The sequence below is a fragment of the Fusarium venenatum genome (genome assembly GCF_020744135.1).
Source record: "Fusarium venenatum strain MPI-CAGE-CH-0201 chromosome Unknown EDB82scaffold_3, whole genome shotgun sequence".
NCBI lineage: Eukaryota > Fungi > Ascomycota > Sordariomycetes > Hypocreales > Nectriaceae > Fusarium > Fusarium venenatum.
In genome coordinates, this window is record NW_027072131.1 from 1,109,176 (window position 1) to 1,127,197 (window position 18,022).

General features: G+C 48.9%; 6 protein-coding genes across 6 annotated transcripts; 4 read left to right on the forward strand and 2 right to left on the reverse strand.

Moving 5' to 3' along the window:
• Positions 1-1,396: 1,396 nt before the first annotated feature.
• EDB82DRAFT_210367 (uncharacterized protein) lies at positions 1,397-3,300 on the reverse strand. Its single transcript, XM_065607221.1, has 2 exons — positions 2,730-3,300; positions 1,397-2,655 (listed from the first exon to the last, which is right to left on the reverse strand). Exons 1-2 carry the CDS (start codon positions 2,810-2,812, stop codon positions 1,647-1,649), a joined length of 1,092 nt encoding a protein of 363 aa, XP_065463786.1. The 5' UTR covers positions 2,813-3,300; the 3' UTR covers positions 1,397-1,646.
• A 3,671-nt stretch (positions 3,301-6,971) lies between these two features.
• On the forward strand, positions 6,972-9,565 carry EDB82DRAFT_557625 (uncharacterized protein). The gene is made up of 6 exons (XM_025726568.2): positions 6,972-7,465; positions 7,644-7,879; positions 7,932-7,989; positions 8,052-8,271; positions 8,337-8,455; positions 8,521-9,565. The coding sequence occupies exons 1-6, from the start codon at positions 7,353-7,355 to the stop codon at positions 9,257-9,259; spliced, it is 1,485 nt and encodes a 494-aa protein (XP_025581121.1). The 5' UTR covers positions 6,972-7,352; the 3' UTR covers positions 9,260-9,565.
• Positions 9,566-11,272: 1,707 nt separating this feature from the next.
• Positions 11,273-11,686, forward strand: EDB82DRAFT_503547 (uncharacterized protein). Its single transcript, XM_065608709.1, has one exon. The coding sequence runs from the start codon at positions 11,332-11,334 to the stop codon at positions 11,665-11,667; it is 336 nt and encodes a 111-aa protein (XP_065463787.1). The 5' UTR covers positions 11,273-11,331; the 3' UTR covers positions 11,668-11,686.
• Positions 11,687-12,498: 812 nt separating this feature from the next.
• EDB82DRAFT_526212 (uncharacterized protein) lies at positions 12,499-14,138 on the forward strand (the record flags this gene model as incomplete). The annotated part of the gene is made up of 3 exons (XM_025726569.2): positions 12,499-13,193; positions 13,257-13,499; positions 13,553-14,138. 3 exons carry the CDS (start codon positions 12,499-12,501, stop codon positions 14,136-14,138), a joined length of 1,524 nt encoding a protein of 507 aa, XP_025581122.2.
• Positions 14,139-15,851: 1,713 nt separating this feature from the next.
• Positions 15,852-17,133, forward strand: EDB82DRAFT_503559 (Triosephosphate isomerase). Its single transcript, XM_025726570.2, has 4 exons — positions 15,852-16,028; positions 16,170-16,240; positions 16,350-16,952; positions 17,003-17,133. Exons 1-4 carry the CDS (start codon positions 15,991-15,993, stop codon positions 17,032-17,034), a joined length of 744 nt encoding a protein of 247 aa, XP_025581123.1. The 5' UTR covers positions 15,852-15,990; the 3' UTR covers positions 17,035-17,133.
• Positions 17,134-17,998, reverse strand: EDB82DRAFT_503561 (mitochondrial 54S ribosomal protein mL43). The gene is made up of 3 exons (XM_025726571.2): positions 17,886-17,998; positions 17,744-17,826; positions 17,134-17,688 (listed from the first exon to the last, which is right to left on the reverse strand). Exons 1-3 carry the CDS (start codon positions 17,922-17,924, stop codon positions 17,397-17,399), a joined length of 414 nt encoding a protein of 137 aa, XP_025581124.1. The 5' UTR covers positions 17,925-17,998; the 3' UTR covers positions 17,134-17,396.
• Between the last annotated feature and the right edge of the window lie 24 nt (positions 17,999-18,022).

Below are 18,022 nucleotides of genomic sequence, written 5' to 3' on the forward strand. Positions count from 1 at the left end.
TTCTGCGTGTCTAGGGTGGTGTAGTTGCAAGGCTCCAGGCTACAGCATCACTTTGACCGCAGGAAAAGCGATGAAATATAAGTAATTCAATGAAAGTGCACTTCTCTCAGACCCGTATTGAAAAGAATAAAAGAGTAAGAAAAGCTGTTGCTTGCTTCATCCTCCTTCGGTCAACATTCATGGACGTCTCAACGCTAACCCAAACGGCGACCGAAAATCAGATACCTTGTCATATATGGTATATTACAGCTGATTGTAAGTACCTCGAAAGTGCAGGTAAACCAATCACAGGCACATATTGAGCACATGCTCACTGACGCTATTCCCCTCTGAGTACTATCTCGAGTGACACGATTACCTATATAATTTCTATTCAACTGCCATGCATCGTTTTCTCATAAAAGTGCATTCTTACAGCCTGATATCTTGACGAAGATTATCAGGTGGTCGGCTAAGCAGTCTATCGTAGATGCTCGAGCTGTCATTGGCATCGTACAGCATAAACGGTAGCATTGTCGATCTGTGTCAGTAAGTATCCGATTGGCGCACGATTTCGTGCATTCACAGCATGAGGAGGGCCTCAAGCTTAGGAGCTTCAGTGTCCTGTACTGAATTGCCTTGCAGCCCAACACGCTCATCATACTCCATACAGTCGATTCTACAATTCACATGAATCGCGGCAGTAAATATTGAATGCCGATGCTGCAGTATTGAACCACGGTGGACCTGCCCTACGGGTTAAAATATGATGATACTATTTGGACTGCTTGATTAATTGGAATTAGTTATTGAGTAAGACTCTTGCATAGTAATATGCTAGACTAGCTAAGTCCACTGGTCATCATTCGCTCGAACCCTATTGGTGGCACTTCTCAACCCATTTTTATCATCATCGCGAGAACTGTAGATGGATCGACAAACGTACTCAAACACAGTCTCAGGACCATGCTGAATTCCCAACTCTCACCGGAGCACACACCCAATATGGGCCCAGTGACCAATAAACATCATAGCGTTGAGGTGCCTGCTCCCGAAAGATCATCATTAGAGCTTCCATCCCGAAACTGTAATCCTTGCCAAGTCGATAGATGCCCAACACACACAATCACTATTGTACCCAATGCCACCAGCAGACAAGGCGACTGAAACGACCAGCAGTATGCAACTGGCACTTTGATTCAACGTGATAACTAAAACATACTGCAAATGTGTCGTTACCAATCCTGTAATGGGGGAGTACTGTTCAGATCCAGCGATAATATCTTGATAACAAACATGTGCTAAACACAAAAGCACGAAACATGACTCGTTAATATTCAAACGTAAAACCAAAACAAATGTTACCGCACAATAACTCCAACACGCTTGGACGGTAGCCTCCTAACCAGAAATGATGGTTGCTGAGAAGGGCCGGCGTACGCCTGGCACGCCAATCCTCTAGACCCAGGAGAACCTCTGCCCATATATGATAAACATTATCGCTCACAATGTCAAATTGTGCTGGTGGCCCCCATCCTTTGCTCGGGCCACGTCCCTGTTTCTGATCTGTGCCGTTGTCGTCGCCGGCAGGTCATGTCCCCTGTTCTAGGAGAGCATATAAACGTATATCATTAGAGTCGTTTGAGACTCGTCGTCAAGCTAGAATCCTAAGCTCGGTACCGGTTGGCAGCGCGATCCTGGATCTGCTTGTCTGTAGAAACGTATAGTCGGTCTAGGTAGTCCATAGCCGAGGCATCCTTTAGGATCTTGGCTACTTGAATGCCGGCCGAGATCAGCTGAAGGATGTTGCGGTCGTCCTTGAGCGGGCGACTTTGGTGCTTGGCAGCGTGTCGCATCTCGAGAGAATTTTCAAGGATCGTAACAAATTGCTTGATCTGTCCGTTGTAGAGAACTCGCGCTGGGATGCGTCGCTTCGTCGCTAGTCGCTTGAGAAGATAAACCCACTCAGTCCATTCTCGGTCTTGTGGTCGCTCGACGGGCCTCATGTCCTGGGTCAAGGGGATCGGAAACTGGTACTTGGCCACGAAATCATAGGCGCATTGTGAAAGTCGGTCATTGACCTGGCTCAAAACATTGTCCTGTTCCTGAACATGAAGGTTGGTTGGCAGATGCGGGAGCTCTCGTTCCTGCATAGCAATGACATCCGGAGGTGGTCGCTGTAGGAACTGATGAGGACCGTCGAATTCGTCACGGTTCGAAGGTCGTCTTTGTGATCGACCTTTGCCAGTAGACTTTGACTTTCCTCCGGGGGCAGAGCTGGTCATCCCATTTTCCAGGGAGTAGTCCGAAAGGTTGGGTGATGCGATGATGTCGTCCACAGAATCGGTAGGCGAGTATCGCTCACGGTTCTCCCACGACTGAGAAGTTGGTGCCTTGTATGAGGCATGTCCAACTGGCTTGCCATACGATCCTGAAGGTGGACGGGCACCAAACGAGGGAGCGGCAGGGTAGGTCGACTCAGCGCGTGACATATGACCATTGGTACCAATAGGTAGACCGCCAGCTAAGTTGTAGTTGCTGGCCGAGTAGTTGACACTTGAATTGGCCGATGTTACTAAGGATTCCGAGCTGGTATTGTTTCGATAATCACCATACCTTTGTGATGAGTAAAAGCCATTATCGAAACCTCCATGTACCGAAGGATCAGTGAACGAACTGCCGGTGAGTTAGCCCAACTACGTTCTCACCCAGCCGGAAGGACAGTCAGCAGACGAGGAGTTCAGACTTACTTGCGAGTTGGGTTCCAAGGACTGTTCGACATTGTAGTCTTGTAGGCATGATCTTGCTGTGCCATACTGTACTGGCTCATCATTGTGAAAACGGAATCGCGGGGTGTTAATTTTGGGCAGACTTGACGAGACTTGCGGCTGATAAAGAAAGAATCCACAGGCGAAAAGAAGCAGCAAAGGGTCCACGCCTTGGGTTCCAGTTAAAAAAAAAAGAGACTAAACCGACGGACAGCTTGTACAATATGGGTCCTTGGGCAGTGATCCTGGGTTTTTCCAAAGGGCTGGCTGGCTCCAAATGTCTTCTTCAGGGCATCCACGGTGACTAGGGTTTCCTGAGATGGCGATGAAATTGCCTGGGTCCTCTTGCTGGCGGTTGTAGGCGGTGTGACCTGTGGTCTGTGGTCCAGGCAGATGGATCTATCTGCAAAGGCCAACTCAACTCCTGCTGGATTGGATAAAAAACTGCGCAGGCAATAGTGAAGCACTAAAATAGTAGTGCAGTATCCTTGGGGCACTTCTCAGCGAACCAGGTCAAGGTAAAGCTGTTGATGAGCGGATCTGAACTGACACAGACAGATAGTAAGACTATGGAGGAGATCCGGGAGATTGAAGCTCGGAATACCGACGATTTATGTTCGTCCGTGAGGCTGCAAGGAAAAAGGGACGGGTACGCATGTCATGAGCGAAACCCTGGCATAGCCTGGCTTGGTTGTTGATGATGGCGATGGGGGATGGTAAAACGCTGCCCCATTTACTAGCACTAGCGGAGTTGACAGGGACCAGGCGGGAAGCAAGTGATGGCCTAAACGACTTTTCTGGCAAGATTTGCAAAAGAAATTCGCCCCAGAATCCCTAAATTAATGTTAGGAGGGTGTCACTTCCCCAAGGTTGTAATGGATAGCGGTGTCTATACTGTACTCTGTGCTGTACATACAGTACTGCGCTGTCCTTTGGTCGGCAATGCAGTCGAGGTAACTAATTACTGCCTGTATTGAGTTGATGGCGCAAGCCAGCCCAACAAGCGAGCGAATCCACGAATTGGACCCTGTCTCTGATCTGATCTTAAACCAGGGTGGGTAAGCTTAATGATCGAAGACGTTTGAAATATTACCTTTTGTGTATCGTTTCGTCTCGGTTTAGTACAGCGTAGCAGGAGGAAAATGTCAAGAAAATGTTGAGACCTTGGCTATTGCTGCGTGTTTGCTTGCCCGCCGTGTCGCCGAGAGTGGAGCGGTATCATCAGAACACAATGCCGAGGCCATGCTACCCCAGATGTTCTGCGTACCTACGGCGTATGGAGGGACCTGAGGAGGCTTCGATAAAATTGTGGAAAGTTAGAAGGTCACTCTGCATCGCGGGGCAGCACCGCTCTTCCGGGCTTCCAATACCTCTCCCTCGGGCCAGGACAACAAAGCGAGGCAATTCATTGATCCAGCCAGTGATTGACTGATTGATCTGATCTCCTGGGCATCATTAGGCGTAAGCATTGTTGCCCAAGACGCGTTGGCAGCATCCAAATCGAGCTGACCTACCCCAAGAGATGGGATGCTAAGTTTGAGCAGGGGACTGCCCGGAACGTTGAGAAGCGGTCAATGGCGGGACTGCAGAAAAGGTCAGGCACCAAGGCTGTATGTAAGTGCACCCGACAGGGCACCGTTGATGCCCACTGACCACCTCCATCACGGGATGTCAGGCCAGGTCGGGTCAGGTCAGGTCAGCGTGCCTGGCGGTTGGGTTTGACGTCGTTGTTCCTTGGTTCAGCAGTCAGAAACAAAGGCCGCAAACAGCTCATCAACTGCCAGCAGTGTACAGTGCAGTTGACTTGATGGAGGACGTAGTACTAGACAGCACACCACCTCGGCGAGGCGGCACTAGACAAATCCGGGGATTCATCGTGAAGAATAAGGCGGTTGTTGATTGGCCCCGATTATTTTGCTGTACAATCAACGAAGCCTGACAATAGTCTGGTGAACCACAATGACCATGATATTCCAGCATCAGATGAGATAAGACAAGCTGTACCATGGCTACACGACTGCACTCCCCGAGATAGATACTGTATACAGCAAGTCATTTCTTTCTGTCTGTGTTTTGCTGTGCAGTAGCGGGTTGAATGTAGGTACTATGCACCACCCGCACTTGAATCCTCTGTACAGATTTGATGATATCGACAGCAAAATGATCCGACGGTTGACGCGCGCGATGGAAACAGCCGCTGGCAATGCGATGTGGCTGGCTTCTCCACTTTGGCCCTGGCTTGACTTGACTTGACCCTTGAAGCTCGTGGCATCTTTCGGCACCTGAGAACGGAATGGAGAAGTTGAGTTAATGAGAAGGGTCTTTGCTTTGAAGCCGTCGTCCTGCATCAGTGCCCTGTCATGCCGAATCCATATTAACTGTACGCCTTGAACCGGCCGAGTCAGCTTTGTTAGTTATGAGGCGGGCTTTTTTTTTATTGATGTGGATCTTGATAATATCAGATGAATCTTGAATATCGAATTCTAGATCATGCTTGACGGACTCGCCGAGTTTGTTTTCGGTCAATTCGAAGCCGAGATGATGAAAGATGACGATGTTGTTTCTACCCGATATCAGAAGTTGACCGCTTTCCTGTCGACATAAAAAGCGGAAGGTGCGAGGCGGTATCCGTATCTGCTCACCTCGATTCGAGTTCCCCATATCAAAACACTTAACCGAAGCAAGGCTGTCCACTTGAAAGATGCCAGATCATTAATTTACTCGACATGGGCAAATGCATGTGACCGTTTATTGTTCCGTCCCTTGCTTGATTTTGTTTGACGTGGAAGAAATGGATCAATGGATGCTGATGAGGTGGCACAGTAAACAAGGTTGAGCAATCAATGCCGACATTTCTAAGCCACTTTAATCTGTGGCCTTTTCTTTTGGAGATATCTCGCTGTTGATTTTCGTTTCCTTCTTTTTTCCCTCTCAGCTCGATCGATTGTTCTCGTCTTGTGTTGCACAAACTTGTCCGCCTACATTTGTTAACCCGATCGATCACAGACATCGCCAATCCTACCTATTACACATACATACTTCCATTGGCCTGGGACTTCAGCTTGGTCAAATGATTCCATATGATCATCTCAACTCTCCCTAGCCAACCGGATTGCTCAGACGGGTTCTTTCAAGTCTTTTCAGAAACTGAACCTTGTGCGGCCCTGCGCTTCGTTATAATCTTTTCTTGGATACGACATAGCAAAATGCTCCTGGATCCAATTGACGATGTTTCATGCCTCTTCGGCTCTCAGCATACCCTGAACTGGACGGACCGCTTCGAGTGCTCCTAGACTTCAACACGAGATCCAGTCAGCATCTCTTGCCGGGAAACGCTCAGGTAATTTTACGACACGAGACCATATTCCTTGGACTGCGTCATTCTTTCTTATCTTTCAACCCCTGAGTCTAAGTTAGGGCTGAGAGAGGTCGTATATCGCACCGTTGCCGCTTGCTAGCACGTGGTGGCTGGTTCAAGCCTTCAGGAACACGAGCTATCGCTTCGGTACCAGGCGTTCGTCTGCAGATTAGCCCCTGTTGACATGTCGAACAAAGGCCTAAAATAGATATGAACCCCCACATTATGAGCACTGACAACAGCAAAACATAACCTACAGCTTCAGCTCCGAGAAGCGGGACCCGCACCGACCGGCTTTCACCAAGACTGGCCTGGCCGCTCCGTCCCGGGATTGGAGAAATCGGAGGCCTTCGGGATTTGGCCGTGAGAACCTCATTCTTTTTCTGTCGACCTTCTTCTTGGGGCACGCGACATGGACCAAAAGGAGTCAGAGCTTAATGCTGGCTTGTATAGATCATCCCCTTCATTTCAGCGGATGCCGAATCGGATCCCGTATTGTGTTGCATGCTGGCCAAGACAAGTCTTATCCTGTTTCGTTTTGCTTCTCTCTCACCCCAGCGAACTCCTATACCGATGAGCAGGCGATCGTGCTGTCCGATCGTGCCCCTGTCGCAGAGGAGGTTTGCCGACTTACAGTCAATGTTTCTTGATGTGCATATGTGACGTACGGGTTCCCAAACCACCGCTTCTAGGTCCACAGGTAGTGCAATACATTTACCCATTCAACCACAGGCGGCCGCTTTTCTCTCAGTATGGCCTCACTGATCTCATTACCCCCCGGACAGAATAAAGCCTCACGGGTTTTTCTGAACATGCCCCCGCCACCAAAGACTTAGCGAGTCATGGGGCTAAGAGCATCAGTGCTACTTGATTGGACGCAGACCCTGCAGCTTTCGTCTAGAAAAACGAGCTTTGCTCCCTAGAAATCTATTTGGGGATATCCCGCCAACTGGCGTGGATTGCATCGGGCAAAGGCTGGTTCTCAATACGAAGAAGAATTCTTGAATGCCATGGCCTACCAGCCTTTGCCTTGTCCAAATCGTGTCAGCCGTGTCTCTAGACCACGCTTCTCGTGGAATATTTCCCCTCGAACCACCCCGAAAGAATTCGTAGCGGCGCCGGTCTCATTATATGCGGAACCTCCACTAGTAGCATATAGACAAAAGCCATTGCTGAGCCCATAGACTTGTTCGTTGTCGAAAGAGTTATAACCCCCAATTGCGACAAAGGTATGCCCAAGCAACACCATGGCGCCGCCAAAGGATAAAGAACGAAAGAGGAAGTTTCATCGAAGAAGCAAGAACGGATGCACCCGATGCAAAGCCAGGCATGTGAGGTGCGACGAAGAAAAACCACTTTGGTATGTTTGTTTATAAGCTTCAAATCTTACTCGTGCAACAGCCGACCATTTCCCCTCCTTTCTGACTGTTGCTGCACGGCTACGCGCGGCTCGGATGTGGGATAGACGATAGACGAGCTCTGCATACGCGTCTAATGGCGTTCGTTGTAGGACTGACTAACCGACATTGCCAATATAGCACCAACTGCCTTCAAACCGGAAGTGACTGCATCTATCCGACTCCAGAACAATCGCTGCCGTCCAATGAATCTTTTCCCTCGCCGGCTTCATCCAGCAATGCTGCCCTTGCGAGCTTCGGCTCCCAAATGGCACATTTAGAATCTCCATCGCCAGGTTCGAGTAACGCCCTCAACAACTACGTTGGAGGTTCTTTTGACGCTCTCCCAGAGCCTTCGAAGCGCCTTTTGCGCCATTGTATGCCTCGAAATCACAAAAAAAATCTTGCCGCAACTAATCTCTTGGCTAGTTTCACAATACACGGTTTGGGGTCAAAGGCCTGTAGTTCGAGAGCTGGAATCATCGGCGTACGATAACCCGACAACAAGGTCACACCGATCGGAAAATTTTGACACTGACAGTCGTATAGAATTCAAAAGTCGTTCGAGAACCCGGGATACATGCACATGTGCCTCATGCTTTCGGCTTGTCAGTGGGCATGGGTCACGGGCTCAATGGATGAGGTCAGGATCCCATTTCTGTACCATAAAGCAGCAACATATCAATTTGCGAGAGAACAAATCCAAAATCCGGAACTAGCAAAGAGCGGAGACACCATGTTGGCTATCTCTGCACTGGCATTGACAGAGGTATGAACGTCGTGGTGCGATGGTGCAAGAATGGCCAGGTTTGATACTGACGGTTGATGATCCAGGGTGCGATAGGTGAGTTAGATGCTTCTTCGAGACATTTGAAGGGAATCCAGTCCGCAGTAAGGCAATGGAACAGAGCGATTGACCCTGTGCCAACACTACCTCAAAGGATGCTTAAGATGTGAGTTGTGCGAATGGGATGTTGGTTTTCCTGGCCAGACATTTGCTGACGAATAATAACAACAGGGTCGGAGAAGGACTACGAACCGGAAAAGCAGGCCAGCTTGTTAATGTGCCTGAATACCAACCGACCTTTATGGCCTTGTTGTTTGCCTCGATATGGGATATCACAGCGTTACCACCGCGCGAAGCCCCAAGATATGGTTGGTGGGAAGATCTCGAAACACCAGCGGCCAGACTATGGCAAAATCATACCAGGGACCTCAACCTCAACTATGAGATCTCGAGAGGGTTTAGCGCGGGCCAATATGTGCCGCGAATCCTGAATGGTGACCCAAAGAGTAGCCGGACGAGTTTCATCGCTACCTTTTTCTATCTGTGCTCAGAACTAGGCGACAGATACTTTGACGTAACCATGATTGATTGGCTTCTCGAACAGCTCATCGACGATGTAAATGCTGGTGAAGAGCACCTCAGAATGAGTGAATGGACACAGTCACTCTGGTTGTTCTGCGTACTGTTTGGTGCGTCTATGGCCTTCACAGGCCGGGCAAACAACGTAATTGAGCAGAGACAACTGGCCAGATGGCGGGCTGTTTATGGCGACAAGATGAAACTGGCCAGCCGGGAGCTGGGCATCACAAGTTGGCAGTCAGCCCGCGCAATGCTGGCAGCAGTTGTGGGAGAAATGGACGGCGAATTAGAAAAGGGCTTAGAGGAGTTATGGAACGAGGGGATATCTGGAGAGACGACGGGCGATAGCAGCACAAGTCCTGCGGTGGTAGAGCTGACAGAGTCGGACTAAGATCTCGATTTTGTTTGTCCATCTGACTGGTTTCTGATACGAAGGACAATAAGCAAACAGCGTATATATGTGAGCTATCACAGTTGAGTTGGCGCCGGACGGAGGCGGCCCAACGTTGGCGGGCGTAATGGGTGACGGGATATTCAAAGACGGGTCGGCTGAGCTGACGGTAATTCCACCAACAATAGAACCCTATACCACAGACAAGAAAATCAAATTGTGATAATTAATAACAAACCTGATCTTGTTAACCGAGAGATGTAGTGGATGATATTGATAGGTGAGGTTAAAGTGGTTGCGGGCCTTCTTCACGTGGAACAGCGGCCCGTTGGTCCTTCCTTCCCTTCCATTGTCCCTTCCAGTTTCCTTCCCGGATTGGAAAAAAACGGGAAGTGGGAGGAGGGAAGTGGGAAGGAGGGAAGGGACGGGTACGGAAAGTGCGGGAAAGGCTGTCCCGTTCTACCGCTGCAGGTAGAGAGAGTCAGTGCCTACGAAGTCAGTGCCTGGGGAAAGTAAACTCAAAACTGCGGGTTCCTTTGAATCCCATGAATCAGATGCCAACAGCATGTCTGACTTTCTTTTGTTGATTGGACCCCTTTTCCCTTACGACTCAGAGTATGACTATCAACCGGCAATGGAAATTACCGACAATAACAATTTCAATGCCAGTCGTTGTCTCTGTTTCGCCGTGTTTTCTCGTCTGTCATCGCGTCAAGCGCCTGGTACATTTCGCACATTCTTGACCGCAGTTCTGTGTCATAACCATCCCACCAAACACTTTGCTGGCCCATTCTGTAGCCCGCTTGCATTATCGTGACAGACGCTTAGAAGCATGCTAAAAACAAACCAAGCCCACCTCGCCCTGTTGCGGTCAATCACAGGACAAAAGGAGACCACCTGGGTGACCAGCGGCAGTCTCGGTGTGCCGTCTGTTGCATATTGGCTCATATAACTCGCTTTGGTTGGCGATGCTTGCGTTGTTTAACCCACCCATGCTGACTTGGCCGCAGCACGAAGGGGGTCATTTACGATAATAGCGCAGCGGGCCACGAAAACATGATCAGAATCTGTCGGGAATGGGAAGCAGACATGGAGGATTCGACAGAGGTTGATTCTTGGAAGTCTGTGGTGAAGTGATCGTCAGGAGCTGAGGCACTTTACGAGCCAATACGGAAGCCGCTGCGTCCGAGACTTCTTCAAGCCTAGTTTTCATCCCAGAATGCTTGGAAGGGTTGGCTTGTTCATGAAGATCAGCCGCATCACCCTTTTACATACGACGCAAACGAAATGATAAGTTGGATGTAATTTCGGCCAACCTCTTTCTTTTCAGCCCGTCCGCTTTGTTTCCTCTCATCTTTTCGCAGCACATCCTCGTCAACAAGCCTGGTTTTGCGCTCACAAGCTGCAGGATGCGTTGTCCAGCAGCCATTATCCGTCCATCTCATAGGCCAACGACAAGTGATAGGAGGAAGCCATGGTGATATCCCCACATGTCTCCATACCAAATCAGGGAAGTTAACCAGTCGCTCGTCGCTATGGCCCATCCCTCGCGTCCCATCCCTGCAATAATCCAACACACCGGTTTCTGCACTCTGAAATCACAAACGCCAACTCACTCCTGCGACCACGAAACGGCCGCGTTTTGCGGTAGTTCCCTGGTCAGTGCAACCCTGTCCCGGTAGGTCATCAGGCTTCGATAACAATAAAACCCGCAGGATCCCTCGTTGCCCAACGTCTCACTTCTGCTCCTCAATTTTCCTGCCCAACTCTCGCCTCTTACTACCCAACCAACAATTCGGTCTGATCCTTCATAGACTACCCAGCCTTTTTTTACTTTTCTTATACACAACTACCAACGCTTCCAATCTTTTACGAGTTTGAAAGCAACCCAATCAGCCCAAGGACAACACCAGCATCTCGACAGATTGCCACTGGTCTGAACTTGCAAGACAACGTCCATCGTTGATCTTTGCTACTGAACGAGCTCAATTTTGCTCTATATTCCGAGGATACAATGACTGTTACTCTTGTGACACAGCCTGCTACCATGCACGCTTTCAAGACTGACCTCGATGAGGTTCATTCGCTGCACAGGTACTGTTTTTCTTACTCTTTCCTGGGAGGCTTGCGTTTGCTTTTTTAATCATGTTGCGCTCAAATCATGTATAACGACAATCTTGCTTCACTCCAAGGATATGCCAGGACACTGCAGCCATCATTCACCCCATGGACATTTACCAGGAACACTTTCACCGGATTCAGGACCTTGCATAAACCTATGGATAATGCCGACAACCGTCCCGTGGATTTCTCACTTTTCTGGCTCTGTCCGTCCGGACATGAAAACAATAATTTTTACTATACTGGCCATGTGCTTTCTTGTGAGTATTGGCCGTTTTCCAATTTGAAAACACCAACCTACGCCTGGACTACTACAACCCTGGACTTTTTCACGGAACACCTGAGGATTTTTCTACTTCATTTAAAGGACTCGACCCTAGGACTTCATAGGCTATCTTCTGGACCTTCTCAGGATGGATCTTTCATTTACGGAATTTGCTTCGACGGAATTGAACACGACCCAAGGAATCTCGCCTGGACTTCTGCTGCTTCTGTGCCGCTTTGCGGTGATAGATTTCAAGGTAGCATCTGGCTTAATCGCCTAGCAATTCAATTTGATTGCATTAGTGCAGCCGCACTGGACATCCTTCACTGGTCAACCATCTGATTTCCGCTGGTCTTTCTTTTTTACCGGACACCATGGACACCCATGATCTCAATGATTGCTTTACCCAACTCGGCTTCCATCCAACTCGACCATGTCTGCATTGCTATACCAACTTGTTTTTATGCGGATCCTTAGATTTAACATGGCCTTCCCAACATCACGACTCAGCCAACTCTGGATTCCACACTGGACTCGATGTACTTGACTTGATGTTAATGCTTACGACCTCTTGACCTGGCAACGACACTTTCAAATGGACATCCAAAGGAACCCGACAGGAATGCAAGACCTAACCATAGGTTGTTCTTGACACTGTCATACTTGGTCTGTAATGAACACTTCCGTCAGCTTGACTAAAAGCTAACCTATCCGATAGATTCAAAGTTGATTCAAGCAATTGACCTATGCCTTGTTTTTGTTTTTCTTGTTTCTTTCTGTTTTCTTGCTTTCAGACTTGCGCAGAACGGCACACTAACCCTTGCTCAGCGATTCTAGCTACTATCAGCCTTCTATGGCCTCCAATGGACTCTTTTCTTTCTCTCAAACAGAACCATCTACGGACCTATTGACAGGTTCGTCATGGGCTACGACAGTAGAAGGACCACAGAACTTTCAAGATTTCTCAGACAACGGATCCACCCACTCTGGAGAAGCCGAGGAGTTCATTTTCACATCTGGCCATGCCACACCCCGAGGAACCCGTGTACACTCCCAAGGAAACTGGTCCGCTTCCAGGACTGCCGCTTCAGTGACCCAAGGTGGACAAGCCATGTCCAGGGTCAGCTCTAGCAGGTCTAGCGGTTCATCGCTATCACAATCATCACATCTGTCCAACATGGACTTCACAGGTAATGCTTCTGCTCTTCAGACTGGAACTCAAACCGGATCCATTCATGGACTTGATACTTGCATCCTGGACCCTGTCGATGGTATGTCGACTCAGATGTACTGGCCCGGATACTCTCTTGATGCCGCATTGAATGGCGATGCCACTTTCTCTCTGCCTGATTCAAGCCCTCTGCACGTTGTTCCTTCTCACATGCAGCTTGGCCCTGATGTTTCTCTTGCCGAGAACTCCCCCCCTAGCCCCTGGGACTGCTTTTCTAGCTCCATTTCCCGCTCATCATCCCCCAACACCATTGAGGACTTGTGGTTTCCTAACCAGAGCCCCAACTCCTCTCCTCAGATCCAGTGCCAGTCACCCAGGTATGTAATTCCTGACAGTGTAATGACACCTGATTCGGTTTCTTACCAAGTCGATTGTTTTAGCCTTGACCGCAATATTCCATTGATCCCTGAGGATGTCAACGGAAAGGCCCTTTCCACTCTTGATGAATTTCCCGCTGCTTCTGCCTTCACCGGACCACGACGACAGAACAGTGATGGTGAGTCCGCACGGGACCATGACCTTTACAAGAAGGCCGCTCCTTTTGAGGATGGACTTTACCACTGCCCATGGGAGGGACAACCCAGCTGCAGCCACCGACCTGAGAAGCTTAAGTGCAACTACGAGTAAGAAGCAACACTATTGTAGACAGGCTTCAATTACTGACCTTGTGATTTAGCAAGTTTGTTGACTCTCACCTGAAGCCCTACCGCTGCAAGGCTGAGTCATGCGAGGGCGCCCGCTTCTCTTCCACTGCTTGCCTTCTTCGCCACGAGCGTGAGGCTCACGGACTCCACGGCCACGGTGACAAGCCTTTCCTTTGTGTTTATGAGGGTTGTGAGCGTGCTGTTCACGGAAACGGATTTCCCCGCCAGTGGAACCTGCGCGACCACATGAAGCGCGTTCACAATGACCACGGTAGCTCCAGTGGCTCACCTACAACTGGATCTGTTCAGCCCGCCAAGGGACGTAAGCGCAAGACCGAGACCTCGGAGACTCAGACTTCCACCAGCCGCAAGGCGGCTGTCAAGTCGATGCCTCCTCCCCCGGAGCCCAAGGAGAACCTGACCCAGCCTCTCATTGACCAATGGATGGAGCACCACAAGGCTGTCCAGAGCCTCATGCGAACTGTTGTCAAGCCTGAGGATACCCAGAACCTTAAGCACCTCGGAACCATGCAGAGCCGCCTGAACTCCATGATCAAGCTTACCACGGACCTTAACGCCATCAACAACCCCGGAAACACTCTGGTTGGTACTGGCTGAATGAATTTGTAAGTCTTAACAGTACTACAAGTAAGCGCAATTTACTAACTCGAGTTCACAGATATACAAGTCTTGTCTGCTACCAAAACAACAAATTTGATCTGTGCAAGTGCACAACGAGAGATACGAATGTCCGTCTGATATAGAGACAAATTCTGAATCTCCAAGACGTCCCAAGGTTCGGGCAAAAAACGCCCACAATCTACGGCAGAGGCACCTGTCCTGCCCAGTAGAATTTATCCCAAGGAACGGATGCATTGCATTACAACCGGGCCCCTACAATCCCAGGATACGGATATGGTCCCAAGGATTGCGCCGCCGTTGCGCTAGGAGGATAACGAAGTCCCCGTTATGGGAGAAATAAAACGACTCGATGAGTCGACAGAGCAAGGAACGGAAGGGGGACGTCGAAGGGGAAACCATTAGATAGAATGATCATTCGAAAAAGAGATTGATCCAGATTTTACAGAAACAACAACAGATGGCCCTTGACTACAGGAAAGGGTAGCAGATTAGACATTTTGTTTGGGAGGAATTTTGACATTGGAAACATTGGATAGGATTTGGGAGTTTAATCAAGTTTTTACTATTACATACATTCCAAGACGATTGAAGTGAAGTTCTTGTTGAGATAACCTTTATGCTGGACATTGATGCAAGTTTAACAGTAAATACCACAGTGACGCAACATTACATGATAAGTTAGCCATTGCATAGCATCTATGGCTCGAAAACATGAATATGCTGAACATTTGTTCTACATTGTATATCGTCTGAGATATGATGCTCGTAAGATAGAGGAAACTGCTGAAAGACAAGTCATGATCAGCGGTGAAACTTGCACGGTCGGAAGAAGCAGGGTCGATTGAATGAGACTCCGGGGCAAGATCGTGGGGACGTGAGGTGTAGTTGGTCTACAATCCGTGTGCATTTACACGCAGCCTTGAAATAGTATTTGCGTTTATTAACACTCCCCCCGAGTTGAGTTTTCTCTCAATGAGCTAATAAAAATCACTCAACCCCTTGGAAGCAAACAATGGTACGACAACGGCGGTAAATAGCTCCGAGATATTGTCGGCTCGGTCACAGCCTCGGTGGTTTCAGTTACATCTTGTAGGTTTGTAGTGGAGAGGTCTATGATGGTTTGGGGTTCTGAAGCCTCCACTATGACGCTGCCCTGGAAGTGCTGCATCTTGGATCAGCAAAAAAACGGCAGTGACCCGGGTACCTGAGGGAAGCATCTGGAAGTTTTTTATTGTAGGTTGTCATGGCGAATTACACTACTCGTATATTTCAGGGGATTGTAAGGGATTAGCTAGTAAATAAAGGAGAGAAACGGAATGATGATTATCAGACGGTAGTCGAGCCCCGAACTCTGCCGGAAAATAGTAGGTAGACCTCAACTACCGTGGTTGCTTGGTATAAGTGATGCTATTCAGGTGCCAAGTCATAGAGATATGTACCTACATGTAATGGTGTAAAGAATTATACACAACAGTTCTGCGATAAATAATGATAAAATGGTGCCATTGTTTGAACGGACACAATGACTCGTACACCCATATATCTAAATCTGAACCCATTAATCCATGCATTATCAATGTCTGTCCATATTTCATGACCTGACTGTGAGCCGCTTCAGCCCGATCCAGATTAAGTATGGGATTGGATATCCACCTGCAGGTGTGGTACAGCTAAGCTCCAGACCATTTACGTAGTACTTAGCTACGTCTTTCCCATCCCGACTCAACATTAACTTTCCTTTCTTCTCGTCCTCATCTGCCTCACTTTTTTCATCACATACCCAACTTCTCTAACCTCTACCCATATTATTATACACTAATTGCCCATCATGGCTCGCAAGTTCTTCGTCGGCGGCAACTTCAAGATGTAAGCTTTTACCCCACCATGACCTTCTGTTGTTCTGCGCAGATTTGCTTCGTTGCTGCCCCTCCCCCTCTAAAAAGCAAAAAAAGGCCGCAGACTTGCTTGGACGAAGTTATTCAGAAAGCTGACAATTGTTTTCTATAGGAACGGCTCCAAGTCGTCCATCAAGGAGATTGTCGACAACCTCAACAACGCTGACCTTGACAAGAACGCCGGTACGTCATTCCTCTATCCCCTGCCCCGCGACTCTCTTCCCAGCTTCTCAACAGAACCCCTCATTCTCCAGTTGTTGGTAAAACATTGACTAACATACACCACTTCTAGAGGTCGTTGTCTCTCCTCCTGCCCTCTACCTCCCCCTCGTCCGCGAGACTCTCCGCAAGGATGTCGAGGTTGCCGCTCAGAACGTCTACGACAAGCCCAACGGTGCTTTCACTGGTGAGATCTCCGTCTCCCAGCTCAAGGACAGCGAGATCAACTGGGCCATCCTCGGTCACTCTGAGCGCCGAACCATCATTGGCGAGTCTGACGAGGTTATCTCCTCCAAGACCAAGTACGCTACCGAGAACGGCCTCAAGGTCATCTGGTGCTGCGGCGAGTCCCTCGAGACCCGCGAGGCTGGCAAGACCATTGAGTTCGTCTCTGCCCAGATCGAGTCCCTCAAGTCCCAGATCTCCGACTGGTCCAACATTGTCATCGCCTACGAGCCCATCTGGGCCATTGGCACTGGCAAGGTTGCCACCACTGAGCAGGCCCAGGAGGTCCACAAGGCCATCCGTGATCTCCTCCGTAGCATCAGCGACAAGGTTGCTGACGAGACCCGCATCCTCTACGGTGGCAGTGTCAACGAGAAGAACTGCGCCGAGCTCTCCAAGCAGGCCGACATTGACGGTTTCCTCGTCGGTGGTGCTTCTCTCAAGCCTGCTTGTAAGTTATCACGATATGATCTCAGTTTGAACTACGCTAACAAATCGCAGTCGTCGACATCATCAACGCTACCAAGCAGTAAACTAATGAATTTAAAAGTAAAACGCTTTGTTCCGTTACGGTGTTAGTACCTGGTATGAGAACAGATAGATGATGAATGAAACAAAAGATTATACCCATGAACTATAATACCATGCTTCGTGAACCGAGTAGCCTTTGACATACTATCTGCACCTTCACTTTAATTGATCTCTGCGAAAATAGCATGTAAATGACTAGCGGTGTAGTTATGAAGCAATTTCATTCATGCCTCAGTATTTTGGAGATATTGTTCTCAGTCGTACATATTTCCTCGCAACCCAATGCTACAATACAAACAACCCTCCAAATTGTTACAAATATCTAAACGTACAAAGACACAAATCGAGTGTGATAGCCACCGTTTTAAACAGGCGTTCCCTTGCCGTGGTATGGAGACCAGACACCACGCACACTTGGTCTGGTGCTGGTAACAGCCTGGTTGTGTTTCTTGAGCTTTTCTCCGCTGGCATCCCGTAGCAACTCGGCCTTCTTAAGAATCTCGTATGGTGATAGGTTTCGTACACAGATGGGCTTTTGTAGACCGTTGATGTAGTGGCCGATGACGACGGGGTGCTTGCCGGGTCGGGGTGAAATGGCGAATTCGACTTGAGGGTTGGCAGCGGCGAACTTGGGAAGAAGAGACTTGATGAAGCCGCTATAGAACATTAGTACACAGAAACAGATGGAAAATTCAGGGATAGATCACATACTTCATGCCCTTGGAGCTGCCAGCCCAGTCACAGTAGTAAAAGTCCAACTTCTTGCACTGGAGGATAAATGCGCCAAGACCATTCTAGAAAAGTCAGCCTTTGCCCCCCCCGACCGACGGGAAAGATCGAAGAATGAACGTACCTGGCCCTTGGCTATTTGTCTTATCGCCTTGACAGTCATGTTTGTGTGGCCGTATCAATCGCTATACTCATGATCCGACAACCAGAGATAATTTAGCTACGAAGCCATCACCAGAAAATGATCTCGGGTGCAGCATG